General features: G+C 41.9%; 1 protein-coding gene across 4 annotated transcripts in view; it reads left to right on the top strand.

The window, feature by feature from the left end:
* Positions 1–15,611, top strand: part of CALN1 (calneuron 1) — a 537,511-nt gene that overhangs the window by 23,082 nt on the left and 498,818 nt on the right. The window contains exon 1 of one of the 4 annotated variants that reach the window (XM_011366969.1): positions 10,285–10,440. The exons of 1 other annotated variant lie outside the window; for it this stretch is intronic. In XM_011366969.1, coding sequence (XP_011365271.1) covers positions 10,318–10,440 — 123 coding nt within the window. In that variant the 5' untranslated portion in view covers positions 10,285–10,317. Of the gene's footprint in view, positions 1–10,284; positions 10,520–15,611 lie in introns of those variants that run through there. 2 more of the 4 variants (XM_011366966.1, XM_011366967.1) reach the window with 2 other exon arrangements.

The raw sequence follows: 15,611 nt of genomic DNA, 5'->3' as shown, positions 1-15,611 counted from the left end.
CGAAAAAGCAGATATCAGTGCATGAGGCAGCCCCCAGGTCTGAAGGTGGGTTCTGGGTGCCAGCCTGCATGGTTTTCAGGGGACATTCTCAGGGATCTTTCAGGAGCAGGACCAGCTGTGGGCAGGAGGCAAATGGATGAATATTGTCCTATTTGGAAAGCCAGGCCTGGGGCGGTGGCCTCCATGATCTGGTAGCTTTTATAGGGGTGGGAGAGGGATCTTCCAGAGACTGCTGGGGGCACTGGAGATTTCTCTGTCCTATGGCTGACTAGTCCTGGAAATTTCCTGGAGCTGGGGACAAAGGACTTTGATTAAGGCCTGTGGCTTGATTTAGAATGTGGGATATTTTTTATGTTCCAATTTGCTTTTTCCAAAACAGGTTCAATGGGGCATGGTTGGGGTACAGGGGCTAGTGGGTCAATTCATCCAGCAGCTGGACTTTGATGGCACAGAAACCAAAGGGCATGTGGGCTCAGGCGTGCTACAGATGACAATTGAGAACTGGGCGGGGAATCCTGGTGCAGTCAGCATTCTGAGTCCATATTTAGGAGCCATCTGAGTACATTTTATTGTCAAGGGAAGAACTCCGATGTGGCCTGATCCCAGCTGGGAGTCTGGGTACCCTGGGGGCAGCTCCTCAGTGAGGAGAACATGGTGGAGGAGGCAGGGGATCAGGGCCCACACAGGGTTCATGACAGAAAGGTAGGCTCAGAAAGCAAAGATGGCACTCCTGGCCCCCAGAGTTCCTGAAATGCTGGGGAGAAGCAGGAGAGTGCTGTGTTTGCCAATCACGTTCAGCCTATGGTACATGTGGGAAGTGACATATGTCTAGTGCACTAGGTAAAGAGAGAGGCTGCTGGTGGCCAGAGGGACCCTGCCAGGTTGCTCTGGTGGATCCCGAGAACTGGGGATCCTGGCGTACCCATAGCTTACTTGCAGAAACTTCATGTGCCCTAATAGGGAGCTCAGGTGATGAGCAGTGTTTGGAAGCACAGCTTGCAAGTTCCTAGCTCTGCCACTCACCAGCTCTGTGCCTTGTGCCTCAGTTTCTTCATCTCTAAAATATTAATATCATTACCTGCCTCCAAGGGTCATTATGAGGATTAAATTAATAAATTATTGTAAAGTATCTAGAAGTGTGCCTTGGCATGAAGTACTTACTTTGTATCAACTATTATTAGATATTTCATCTAATTTAGGATGTCAGTGATTGTAAACCTGGCCTGAATTCAGAGATGTTAAAATATGAAAATAATTAAACATTGTATCATGTGGTACGGATTGTGAGGGGTTCAGAACAAAGGTGCTTTGCATAGAGGGATGCCAGTTCCTGTGACCTCTGCCAACACAGCAAGTAGGACATGATTTGACTTCAAGTCCCATGTCCTTAGGTCAGAGGATGGATGTGGGGCTGAGGTGGCAGGGACTGTGTGAGGTTTAGGTGGTGGGGAGCAGTATGGGGTCCCTATAGAGCTACCTGGTGCTTGGAGGCTGGGCCTGGTGGAATTACTGAACACCAAGCAGAGCTGGGCCTGCCTGCCACACTCAAACATTGAGCAGGGCTGAAATTAACTGAGCCTTTCAAGACCAGGGAGAGGCAGCAGTCATCCCCTTCTTTCTTGCTATTCCATGCAAGATTCTCTGGTTATGTTAGTAGTCTATATTATGAAGTAAGACTAATGACATACTTACTTTATAAACAATTATGACAAACCATTGCATGGAGACACCATTTTTGAGAACAATTGCTATAGCAAAGCCATGGACCAAAGGAGTGTCTAAAACTGTGACATTCTGGACATATAATAGGCTTGCGTGGAAGGGATGATTTTCACTGGGGGAGGACTGTTTGGAATGCCTCATGGCACATTCTGTAGATAGTTGACTTAATAACATAGACATTCATTCCACACACATTTACTAGGTGTCTACAAATGCCAAGCCCTGAGCATATTTGTAGGGACAGGCCTAGTTGCCATGTCAATGATCATAGCAAGGATGGCAGAAACCCTCTTATGATATCTTACTCAGCTCAGAAAAGCTAAGAAAAGACCCCTGTCCTGTGCTCTAGTTTCTAACCTGGCTTCCATAGTTGCTCATCTTAGCTAATGCTATTGTGTCAGCTCCACTTAAATGCAAAGCTGACCATGTATCCAGAGCATATTTCTTTTCCCTTAATTTACACACAAGATAACTTGTCAAGATCCAGACTCCCCAAGTCCTGTTTCTGAACATTAAAAAAACTTCTCATTGTGGAAATTTTCAAATATACATAAAAGTAGAGATACTACATGTATCCAAACACAAACTTAAAAAATTAATGATATTCTTCCAATCTTTTATGTTATGTTTCACATATAACATATAATTTCACATGTAGATACTTTGTCATGCTTTTATTTAATATAACTAAATACTATTTTTACTCCCAACAGAATTAACAATAATTCCTCACTATCATCTCCATGGTCTATTTCCCCTGTTGCCTCAGTTATGTAGTTTATTCAAATCAAGATTCAAATAAGATCCACAACTCACAACTGGTCGATAGTTCTTTTAAGTATCTTTTAATCCATAACAGTGTTCTCCTATTCTTTCCAAGCCTATTTGGAAAGTATATTTATTTCTAAAGGACTTCTTATGTTCTGTGTTTGGCTTACTCTATTCTTCTGTGTTGTTTAACATATTTCTCTATGCTCTTATGACCCTATATTTAAATCTGAGGGATGGATTAAATTCATATTCTACTCTTTATATAAAGGACACTTTTAGGTAGTGCTGTGTGCTTCCTATTGCCTCGCATCAGAAGGTACTCAATATCTGCTGTCACAATTTGTTCAAGTTAAAGTTGAGGTTTTGTCAGCCTGATTCATCCATGATCAAGTTCCCTATCAATCTTACACCTAATAATTTTAGTAGCCATTCATGATTATTATCTAGATCTATTATTTCACTAGAGGTAGCAAAATTGTGATCTATCATTTCTTCTTAATTTATTACTGATTCTTCTCTAAAGAAGTACTTTGTCTCATCAACTATTTGGTTACCTAATGTAGTCTGCATAGAAAATGCAGGGTATTTGCTTGATACTTTCATTTATCATTTAAAAAAGTAACAATTAGTTGTTGCCTTAGCAGTTATATTCATATCAATCTTCAGAATAATGAATTACCCCATATTTAGCCATTGGACATGTCTTCGAGTTGGTTCTTTCGTTATTTGACATCACTGGGAGCATGCCTGCATTCAGGCCTGACAAGAAGTCCTAGGCTGACTTTTACATTTCCTATCCTGGAGCTGATTATTTACAGCTGGAAATGGTATTTAGAAACAACAGTTTAAGTGATAGTGGTACTCATAGCTACTGAGTTTTATTACTTTGAAGCCTTTTCAGTGACAGAATTGGGATATGCATATTCTTGAAAGAGGAAAATAAATTCTGAATTCATGCTAATATCCTTATTTAAATTAGATTTCAAGGCTTTTATTTCACTTTAGAATTTTACATTTATATCTCTTTTCTCTAATATAGAACATCTTGTTTTCTAATGGCATTAACTTATTTATGATTTTTCTATGGTTCTTTTTGTCCTTAGGATCTGTCTCACTTGGAATGTGCAGTCAAAATATTAAGTTTAAACATAATTCGAATAAGTTTTTCCTTCTATAGTTGAGCCATAAATCGGAAATAGTTTTATTTGCATGTTTTTGTTTATTTTCTGTTTTTAAGAATTTCCTTACTTTTCCTTTTGATATAATTTTTTAAAATGTAAAACTTTAATTTAATTATTTTTGCCATTATAGATTCTGCTCACACATTATTTCTTCTAACTCAGTGTTGTTTCTCTGTATAAAGTCTGGTAAGTGCTATGTTACTATTACATCCCACGAGTCTATTAAATTCTCTTATTATTTGTAATTGTTTTTTCAAGAATTCTTTTGGGTTTTGCAGATATATAATCATATCATCTTCAAGAAGAGATAGTTTTATTTTGTTTCTGCTTTCCCAATCTTATACCTCTAATTATTTATCTAATCACGTTGGTTAATACTTACAACACAGTTGTTAATAGTAGTAGAGACAGAGAACAATACCGTGAACGGTAGTGGTGACAGTGACTTTCCCGATTTTAGCAATTAAGTCTCTGGTGCTTCCTCAAAAGTAAGAGGCTGGATGCCAGCTTTCGAACTGATGAGAATTTATGTGTATTTATGTTTTATTTTATTGTGATTTTCAACTTTAATTGCTCAGATCCATTTATAGTTCTTGGTTTTGTTTTTGCGGAGCCAAGGTTTAGGATGTTTTGCTTATGTGAATCCAAGCCAGGACATGTAGGGAACATTAGGGCCCCTGGAGTAACACTCACAAAATTGTGTTGCAGGTGCTTTTGGAATCAGTTCTAGTTTTCAGACTTGGGCTTAGAATGTCAGGTGTACATTTTATCTTCATGATATCAGATTGGTTTTAGATAGAAATAGGGAGAAAACAAACTTAAAAAAATTAAATTTATGGAGGTGACATTAATAATATATAAGTTTCAGTGTACGATTTTACAATACATCAGTTGTACATTGCATTGTGTGCTCACCACCCAAAGGCTAGTCTCCTTCCATCACCATATATTTGAACCCCTTTACCCTCTTTATTCTTCCCCTACCCCAGTCCTCTCTGGCAACTACCCTTCTGTTGTCTGTGTCTCTGAGTTCATTTGTTCATTTTGTTTGTTCATTTGTTGCTTTATGTTTCATACCCCACATATGAGTGAGATCATATGGTTCTTGTCCTTTTCTCTCGGACCTTTTTATTTAGCATGATTCTCTTAAAATCCATTTACTTTTACATCACATTTAAGGGAACATTTAGCATGTGCTTTTGCATTTTTCAGGAGCTCGGTGGATATTTCCTACATGCTAGACCAGGAGTTTATTTTTGTTTTTTATTTGTGCTTTCAAATATTTAGTATTAAACTATTTTAAGTGATGATGAACAATAACCTCTACAAGATGACAGTGTCTCAGAGTCATTAAACATAAAGACAGTGGTCAGACTTTGTTGCTCATCAGCCCTTCGAGCAGAATGTCTGTTTCTTTGACAAGTTCTCTTATATAGAAGAAGTGTCAGTGCTCACACGTTCCAATAAATGCAGGGCCCTGCTTTGAGGCTAATTGGACCTCACACTATGCCTCTGACTTCTTGTTCTCAGCAAGTTGTACCCCACTAAACACCATGTGGCATGACTCATTTCACTGAAGATTTTGTCCAAAATGTACCTTTGAAACAGAATTATTTTAAAGAGAACACATGTGCACTATTGGTGAGATTGTAAAGTGTTACTATGGAAAATAGTATGAAGATTTCTCCAAAAATTAAAAATAAACCTACTAGAAGACCCAGCAATTGCACTTCTGGGTGTATATACAAAGAAAATAAAATCACTATCTCAAAGAGATATTTGTATCTTCATGTTCAATGCAGCATTATTCACAGTAGCCAAGTGAAAACAACCTAAATGTCCATCAATAGACAAACAGATACAGAAAATGTGGAATATTAATCAGCACCCCCCACCCCTGCCAAAGGAGAAAATCCTGACATTCACTACAACATGGATGAACCTGGAGGGTATTATGTTAGGTAAAATAAGCCAGACACAGAATGACCAATAACGCACTATCTCATTCATATATGAAACCTAAAAAAAGTCGAAATCATAGTAACAGAAAACAGAATGGTGTTTACCAGGGGCTGGAAGTTTGGAGGAAAAGGGAGACCGTTGGTCAGAGGGTACAAACTTTCAGTTATAAGATGAATAAGTTCTGGAGACGTAATGTATAGCATAATGACTAGTTAATAATAACGTATTATATACTTGAAATATGCTGGAAATAATGTTAAAAAGTGACAAATAAAAACAGAATTATATCCAGTTGTAACAAAATTTTACTTGTAGATCAAATTTGATGGCACATGCAAAACTATTGTCAAGTATTACAGAGGATACAATCATGACTATAACATGGCCGTCAACAATTGTAAAATGTAGCAGGGGCCACGGATACAAAAAGCCTCTAACCTAATGCTTAATGTATTCAGAATGGAGGGCGCATTCTTTGGTGAACATTTGAACTGAATCTTAGAGTATCAGTCTGGGAATCATTGTTCCTTGGGGTTCCCAGAAACTAAATAGAACCATCTACCCCATATTTATGAATTATTCATGCCAATAAACAATCATGCTCACCTCACATGCTTAGTTCATAAATATTAGATTTTTCAGCCATTTCCTGTTCGTATAGTGATTGTAATTTTAGACACTCTCCAAAAGATCAAAATCTGTGAAAGGCCAAGTTTGCCTGTGATCCATACACCCAACTAACTGAATGCTCAGAGCCACATATGCTGGAATGATGAAATCGTGATCAGTTCACCCAGACTGTAACAACATGTCTCTCTTCCTCAGAGGCAGGCAACATACTTGGTGGGATTAAAGGAGAGAATCAAAACCTCACCTCTCGGATACCCTCAGGGACAAACTGACTCTGAGTTGGAGTTAGGAGTGGCCTCCTTCTCTGGACTGTGTGTTTGTGTCTGTGTCCTCAGCTCTGTGAGGCTGTATCTGTGGTGGATTCACTCTGTACCTGCCCTTCTTATCCCACTATGGGTTCAGTACAGCACCCATCTGAGCAGAGTGGGTGCTCTGCCACTGCCTGGTAGGTGCAAAAGGAAGGAATAAATAATAATAGCTAGCAAATGTAGTACTTACTCTGTGAGTACTTACTCTGTGCCAAGCACTTGAAAATAATCCTAATAAGTAGGTGCTATTATTATCAAGTTCATTTAGCAGATGAGGGAATCGAAGCACAGAGAGGTTAAGTAACTTGCCCAAGATCACAAAGCCTATAAGTGGCAGAGCCAGGTTTTGAACTGCATGGTCTGATTCAATTAGCCATGTTCTTAATCACATCACTACCCCAATCTCTGCATATTATGGATTGCTAAAAGAGATAAGGGAAGAACCAAGGTAGCGTCACTTTTTGGGTGGCCCAGAGTGCCTCACACCGGGTGGCCAGTTATCACAGAACATTTCAGGTGCTGAAGGAAGTTGGTGAGTCAAAACTAAAGAGGACACTAATGTGGTCTAGGAAGTAGCCCAAAACTCTAACTTCAGGTCTAACTTTAGGAAGTAGCCCAAAACTCTAACTTCAGGTCTCATAAACCACCGACCTTTCAGATGATGACTATAAAGGCAAATGGACTTAGAGGAGAAATTCTGTAAATTGCTCTTAGAAATTTAATTAGGAAATGAGGCAAACAGTTAATTTAGGGACCAAGAATCATTTTCAGTAGGTATTTACTATGGGTCTCAAGGTATTTAAGGCCACCGAGGACTTGGGAGGTGCGTACGTTATGGCTTCTATCTTTGAGAAGCTCCTAGTGAGATGGGGAGATTCAGGTTCATCTTTTATGAGAATGCCACCTTATGCTGCTTCATTAGCTGGCCATGGGTGGTCAGTTGCAGCCTGTGGAGGGCAGCTTGGCCTCCCTGCTGTGTGTCAGGCCAGCCATGACCTGAAGAGGAGCATTCTGGTGAGATGGCTTCTGGCTGGAGGAATCAATTCCCTTTTTGGCTGAGGGCCAGCCCCCTTGGCTTTGTGATTCTCTGGCACATAGTGAGTGCTGCAGTAAAGGGCACCAGAGGCCAGCTGAGCAGCAAAGCAATTGTTCCTCATGGAGAACTGCCACTTCCGGTGTCATGCTCCTATTGAGCCATGAGCAAGTTCCAAGTAATTAAGTGGATTGGGTTCTTAAGCCATTGTGACATCAGCTTAGACATCCCTGCTGAGAGCTCCTGGCAGGTCAGACTAGCAATGCAGGGTTCCCCTATCCTGGTGTCCGCTCTGCCTGGAAGAGACTAATGAAAGAAGGCACTCTACATATTTGGAAGTTCTTGTATGTAGGGAGCTAATTACTCTCTTTTTAAATTTGCGTTTGCCACCAATCACATCTTTCATTGTGCTGGGACTGTCAGGGCAACTAAAAGCACATCTGAAAATAAAATGTTACTTATTTTGCATTTGTACTACAATGAAACAGGCAATTCATTTTCATTTTTAACTTAATATGATAACTAGAGAGAAGTTAAGAAGTATAGGTATGTGTGTAGCTTGTGTGCATAAGGAGGTGCTATAGTGCGTGTTAACATGAGAGGGGTGTGTGTGTGTATGTGTGTGTGTGTGTGTGTGTGTGTGTGTGTGTGAGTGTGCATACTGGCGCTCATGCTGATGGGGATGGTGTGTGTAGCCGTGTGAAGCTATATGGCTGTGGGTGAGTCTTCCCGTGTGTATGTCTGAGGATAGGGAATAAATGTAGGTCTGAGATCACACATAGGCTGTGAATGTTTAAAGACTGGTCTGTGAGCATGTGTGTGTATGTGTACAGTGCTTGGGGGTGTGTGTGTGTGTGTGTGTGTGTGTGTGTGTGTGTGTGTGTGTACCTGAAGACAAATGGTGCCAGGGGTATGTTTCTGAAGACAAGTGCTATTGCATGGATGTGTTATACCTGTGTTGTTCAGTGAGCAAAGACTTCTGCTTTTCTTTTCATAGGGTTTCCTTGTCGTCTTAATCTTTGGAAGGTTCCAGCCCAATCACAAGAGATAGAGTCCCTCTTTTAGGGGATGGCTCAACTTCATACAACAACCATCAGAAAACCAGAGGTCTTATAGATCTGGAGCACCCAGACACCACCTAGCCCAGCCCTGACCTTGATAATGGGGGTTTTCTGGTCAAGGTAAAAGTTACAAAGCACACAGTTTGTGTGTCCATCATTCATTTATTCCAGTAATTGACACATGTTATACATAGAGGTGAGCCTATCTAATTTGACCTGAGATGGGACTTACAGATTTACAAGAATAATTTACAACAATGATGACATTTGCACACATCTCTTTAAGGCTTCATGCTTCCTAAAGTCATCTTTGGAGTCCCATCTCCTGTGGGCTGGCTTCTACAGGTGTGGAAATATACCTCCAGTCAGAACCAAGAGGCTGGAAGCAGAGCAGGGAGCATCTTCCCAGGATGTGATGTGCAGGGCTGAGCAGTGAGGACTGGAGATTGCTTGTTGCTGGAAGAGGCCACTCCCCAGTGCAGGGTGCAGCTATCTCCCCAGGGCCAGCTTCCTCAGGCAAAGACTCCATCCACGATGACCAAGATTCATTCTTTAAATCACCAGAATTCTTCCAGTTAAGCTCTCTTTACTTCACATCTCTTGAGAGTCTTTGTTTTATTATTAATTTTTAACTTTAATAAAGAGAACCAATATTGATTAAATGTGAATTCAATAAGTTTTTATTGAACACCAATTATTTTAAGGTCATCTCTACCTGGGCCCAGATATTGCAGTATGCATCTGAATTACTCTGCCTGGAGTTTTCTCAAAAGGGTACATGTAGAGGGAAGAAGGTAAGGACTGGGGCAACAAACATTTCTGCAGTGTTGGGGGAAGAGAGGGACAGAGATCGTGGACAATAACAAAAGTAGGCACAGATGAGGGGCATCGTAACCCAGCTAGGTGCCTTAACCTGAGTCAAGTCATAAAGGACAAGTAGAGGTTAACCAGATATAGAGAGAGATGGTGGCATCAAAGGGACCCAGGAGCTCCTACATGTGGGAAGCAAATCTGGACTGGAGCTGGTAAAGGAACTCTAGTCTTGGATGCTCTTTGCTTTGTCTAAGGAAGTTAGGATGACATTGCCTTGAGATTGTGAATAGCATCACAAGCTTAGGAGGTTTGGCAAGAGTCCTCTTCATAATATGGCTATTTCTAACTGTGCCCCCAACTTTGTTCCTGTGGCTCTGCTGATGTCAATGACAAAGAAACAAATTATATTGACAAGGAGCTGGGCTTTCTTGCAAGTTGCAATCACGTTGGTGGCTATAGCTTTCTCTGCATCGCTTATACTACAGCAAATCCCACGGGAGTGTGAATGGAAAAGTACCTGTAAATATTAAGGTTGGTTCCAAAGGCACATTATTGGTTTATTGTGTAACACCCTCTGGTGACATTGAGGCCTTATTAATAACTAAACATCTGTCACAACTGTAATTATATTTGTGCCAGGATTGTGTTTCTACTATTGTCCTATTTAAACACAGAAGGGAGGGTGTGAATTATTTTGGCAACTGATTGAGTAAATAATCAACTAGCACTGTGCAGGCAGTAAGTTTCTGTCAACTCCTTGCAGAGTCTCAGTGTCTCCGCTGACGTTCCCTTGATGTGCTCACAAATCTCTCTGAGAACATCGCCCTGGACCCCCGATGCGGCTGCCCGAGCAACCTGGAGAGGGAAAGCCTGAGAATGAGGAAAAGTGGGGCAGAGGAGCCCCTGGAGGGGGAGAGGAACCACGGAGGAGCCAGGCCCCCGACTTCCCCACTTGGCAAGTCTTCTCCCCCCAAACCCCCTCGGAGAAACGAGCTTTCTCAAGTGTTTGCTCAGGACTTGATTGTTTTCTGCCCTCAGGTAGGGGGTGGTGCTGGGGCTGGAAGCCTTTGCTGCCAAGTGTCGGGGTGGGGAGAGGAGACCTATGGAGAGGACATTTGGGAGGGGTCCTGAGAGGACACATGTTCAAGCTGGGTACAGAGATTTTACCGTATGTCCTGAGCCTGACAGGTTTCCATTGATTGTATTTGAGATGTATGGATGGGTGAGGAGAATGTGTTTGAAAGGGGACTCATCAGAAACTGATTGGGTTAGGGGGATGCTCTGTTGTTAGAAAAAAACATCAATAGATGTCATTTGTAGTATATTATGTGGCAGCATAGAAACAGAAGTATCGCATAGATAATTTCAACTAATAACCCCATGAAGGTGTTATTAACACTATTTTTATAGGAGTAAAGTAAGACAAACATTAATCAACTTGCTCCAGATTGCACAGACATACGTAAACCCAGGATTCCTACTATGTCTCTGAATCCCAAACTGATATTTATAACCTTTGGGCTTCTCTGCCCCTCTTTGCTTATAGGTGAAGAGGTCAGTTCAGTGGAAGGGGTTTCATATGTTACCAGGCCACAGGCTTCCCTGGGTTTGATGCTGCTCTTTTTCTTTTCCTTGGAGACATTCATGACAATAAAAACTCAAGAGGAATTTCAACTCTGGTGGTTTTGTAAAGAAGGAAATTTTGATCTGTGATGCTGGTGTTAAGGAGTTGGTCTGTGGTGAGTCCCATGAATAGGTACATTCTGAAATGATCTCCTTAAGGATGCTGAAATGGAATTGCCAGCCCTCTTTGCTACCAACAAACTCCTAGTGGTGACTGAAAGTGTATATGGTGGGGGACATGAATTTAAGGTTAGGTTTGTGGGGGGAAAAAGGAAGTAGAAATATTTCTGATGGCTATAGCTCCTGATTTTTAGCAATTTCTCCTAGGAGCTGTGGGCTGGACTACAGGGCCCAGCATAGGATACAATAAGGGTCTATTCAGAACCTTCTACAATACAACTCATTGTTTAGGAACTCAAAGGTGGGAGCTGACGAGACCCCTGACCCAGGGTGTGCTGACCTGCATGGTGAGGCATTCTCATTGACCTGGGAAGAGGTCTGGAAGGCAGCAAGATGAAGCTGAAATTGACATATGCTGTTAGGCAGGCTCAGAATAAGGTTATGCTCAGGAAGGCTGGTGAGTGTCCAGAGCAACCTGGGCTGAGCCTCCCTATTTCAGGTCACCCCTTTCAAGTGAGGGGTCCTGGTAGGAGGCTGAGATAAGTGATAGCATCCTGGGACTTACACTGGGGAAGAGAGGCACGCTGAGAGATGAAGGTAAGGACTGGGGCTGACAAACATTTCTACATGTCCTATTGGGGCTGTAACAAATGACAAACATGGCTGATGCTGCAGAGGAAAATGACAGTTTTCTACCTTAGTGGATCATATAGCATATAGACAAAAAAGTCTGATGGAATCAGAAAGACCCATTTTGCTCAATATACTTCCAAATTAGAAAATATTTTCCCATTTGTTCCTGTGATTTTGGGATTTAGAATTTTGGGGCCAGAACTGTGATGGGCATGAATTAAGCAATTTAGTTTCACCTGTCTCTGGGAGTACCAATAGTCCAAGCGGAACGAACCAACTTTTTCTAAGCCACCAACTTCTTTCTAGGGCTCTTGGCTCATTCCCATTACATGTTCACACCCATGCCTGTACACAAATGTATGTAACACTTTGCTTACTGCTTACTTGGGAGCATACCCACATGTTTCTCAAGTGCAGTGAGACAGCACTAAGAAATGCTGGGAGAGACAGCTGACAAGAAAAGACATGAGACAAAAGGGAGTCCTGCTGTTGTGGCCTCACCACTAGATGTTGGACTTGGAGGGGAAGGCAGCACAGCTTGTCTGGAACATGTCCCCACATCAATTTCCAGCAATGAGGTCTCAGAATACATTGCCTCCTCACCCTTCGGTGCCTTGGCTGGGGACCTCCTTAAGATAAAGCACAGCCTGGGCATTGGGACTAGCATAGAGAGCATCAAGGGCTTCCTCGGATCCGAAGCCTTCTGGGCAGTTGCCTTGATGCCTGTGACTGATGTGAGCAGGCTAGGCAAAATTATAAAGTAGGGAAGAGTCTCCTCAGTGTGTCCCATCTTCCCATCTCAGATCATTTTCACACTTATGGTACCATTTTGGTTGCAAGTAACAGAAGTCCACTAGAGCTCTCCTTAGGTGAAAAGAGAAACATGTTAAGAAGACTTGAGGCAAGGGTTAGGGGGAGGTGTCTCATAGAACACAAGGCCTCAGTGATGGCTGGACCGAGGGCCTAGAGGAATTTTTGAAAACCCAAGAAAGCTGCTTCTTTCTGCTTGTCCACGCCTCTCTGGTTTCTCTGTCCATGAGAAAATAATCTCTGTCAAAAAGCTTCTAAAATGGCAGCCAGCCTCAATTGGCAATCAGTATGGTCTCAATTACAAATTCCCCAGGAACAAACTCATTGTTGCCCACACCTGATCAAATCAATAGTGTCCATGGGAAGAGGATCAGAGGGTACAAACATGGCACTTCTACTATAAATATGTGGATGGAAAAAGAAGAGAGGCAATGACCAGAGAAGTAGGGTACCTCTTTATCCCAATTCCTTGAGATATTGGTTTTGTATTTCATTCTTGATATTGGTTGGGTATCCATTAGGTGTTGATAATGTGCTTGCTATTAATGCTTTAAGTACACACTGTATGGTATTGTAGTGGGATGCAGACTTTAAAAGAAGGTGATCCCCAAGACCCAGAAGAGTGAACTATCACTGGTGGAACAAGTACAGTGGGGTAGATACATCTGGCTGGGCGCACTGCAGTGGAGTGTGGAGAGAGACCCGGTACAGAGGGCAGGGACAGAAGAAAACCCACACCCAGCCTTTCTCTCAGCTTTTCAGTCCAGAGGATTGCAGAATCCCCCGGACTGTCTATTGCTATATCTCCGCCAAGGGGTGTGGTCAAGCTTTCTTTTGATGTGTCTGGAAGACATGACCTGTAGATGGGAATCTTATTTTCTTCTACTTCATTCCCTCAAGAGTCTCACAAGGGCAATGAAGTCTCAAAATAGCAATGAAGCCCTGACTTATCTTGGGCCCGCCAAGATACTGACTCCTCAGGATGGTCTTCCCCTTTTATCCAGACTATGAGATCTGGGGACCTTTGGGTCAGGTCTGGAGCTAACTTGTGGATGGTCAATAGGCCTAAGAGGCCAGGTAGAAGAACATCCTAAGGGAACAGAGAGATGCCAGGTGACTTCAACAAACTACAGCTAGATAAACAATGCTACTACTATGGTGCTGCTCCAACCCAATCTTAAGAAAGTTCTTCTAATATGGTGAGAAATGGATGTGCACTATTGATATATGAGCTAAGAATAGCCATGTTCCAAACAAAGTGTTTTTTAGCATTTTGAAATGAAAACATGTAGACAAAGCAAGGAATTAGAATGCATGACTCATTAAATTGCTGACTCTAAAAGCAATGGAAATTCAAAGGAAATTTTCCTCTCCCTATTTCTCCTTCCCACCCCTGTTCTGAATAGCTTATAAAAAGAGTCTCTACATAAACAGGACTCATAAAATACTCCATAATTTAAGGTCCTGCACAGTGAGAGGCAGATGGAACTCAACCTTTATTACCTGGTTATCAAGAGGGCCTCTCCAGCTAGACTGGAGTTCCCCATGGCCTGTCCATCCTCATTTCTCTTTCTCCTATATCTCTGCCCATTCCTATCAGTTTCCAGGGAATTCCATGACCCCACTATAGTCATTGCTTTTCTACCCGACAATGCCTGGCTCTGCTGGACCTTAGCAGACTGAACTCATCAGCCTTAACAAGGATCTTTCATTAGCTCTAGCGGCTACGTCTTAGGGGAGAGTGCACACTTGTAGTGGACTTGTAGTGGGATGGAGCAGTGGGCACTTCTGTCAACTCACTGCGTGGTCTTGGGCTCATTTGTGGGTTGAATGAAAGGGTTGGGCCTCATCAGTGGTGTTCAGTATTTTTACTCACAAAAATGTTTCTAAAATAAGTCTTCTGGGGTACTTAAAACAGGAAAGAGAAGACCCATTCTGGTTGGAGCAAGGGATGTGTGTGTGTGTGTGTGTGTGTGTGTGTGTGTGTGTGTGTGTGTGAATGAGGAGGTCCTCCAGGTCCCTTGAGAGGAATAGCAAGAACTTTCAGTTGCAGGGACTATTGGCAGACTGTCATAAAATGATTCCTTAAGAGTTGTGTAAAAATCTCACCTCCAATCTTTCCTTGCTATTACCTGCTTTCCTTCTGATCAACCCCATGCTCCTTGAATACCTCAGCAGCTTGTTCAGTCTTATATTTGCCCTGAGTCTTGATGTCATACAAGGAAGCTAAAATGACCCTGTGGATGCCCAGGCAACATTTATATCTCATGTTGTCTCATCTTTAATGCCAATGACTTTCTTTTCTCTTGACTTTTGCTCCTTTGGCCTCCACATTGCTCTTGTTACCCTCTGGAGTACCCCACCTCTGAGAGCTCACACTCCTCTCTTTGACAATCTCCGCTACAGCTGTTTACTACTGCTGGTCTTATTTCAGAATGTGTAGCATACTGAGAGAAACTCCTACAAAGATATGAGACATGGACAATTAACCTTACATACACAGGTCTTCAGTGTGGCTCAGCAGTTCTTCTAGTGGTCAGGTCTCCTCCCCATTCACTATGACTATTTCAACCCATACCCATTCTTCTAAGAATGATGTCACTGCCTTATTTACATAAAAAACAAAGGTCTTATGAAGAAATTTTTTCAACTGCCTGCCCACCCTTCTGTCACCTTTTTCTCATTTTTGTCCCTCTTCATTTCTCCCAGCCCATGAAAGTGGAGGACCATCTGCCACATGTGCTTGGACATCTGTTCCTAGCCACCCTCTCTTTAGGGACCTTATTCCATCATTGTACTTCTGTTATTCTTCAACTTCTTGTTTCTTCCCCTAAGCCTGAACTATTTGTTCTAATGTCACTCATCATTTTTCAATAAAGTAGATATGGTAAAATTTTCTTCAAACTTCTTGAAAAAATTGCCTACATGTGTTTTATTTCTTTGC

This window comes from Pteropus vampyrus, unplaced genomic scaffold (genome assembly GCF_000151845.1).
Source record: "Pteropus vampyrus isolate Shadow unplaced genomic scaffold, Pvam_2.0 Scaffold128, whole genome shotgun sequence".
NCBI lineage: Eukaryota > Metazoa > Chordata > Mammalia > Chiroptera > Pteropodidae > Pteropus > Pteropus vampyrus.
Note: the sequence above shows the minus strand (reverse complement) of the source record. Positions and strands in the feature narration are given on the sequence as shown.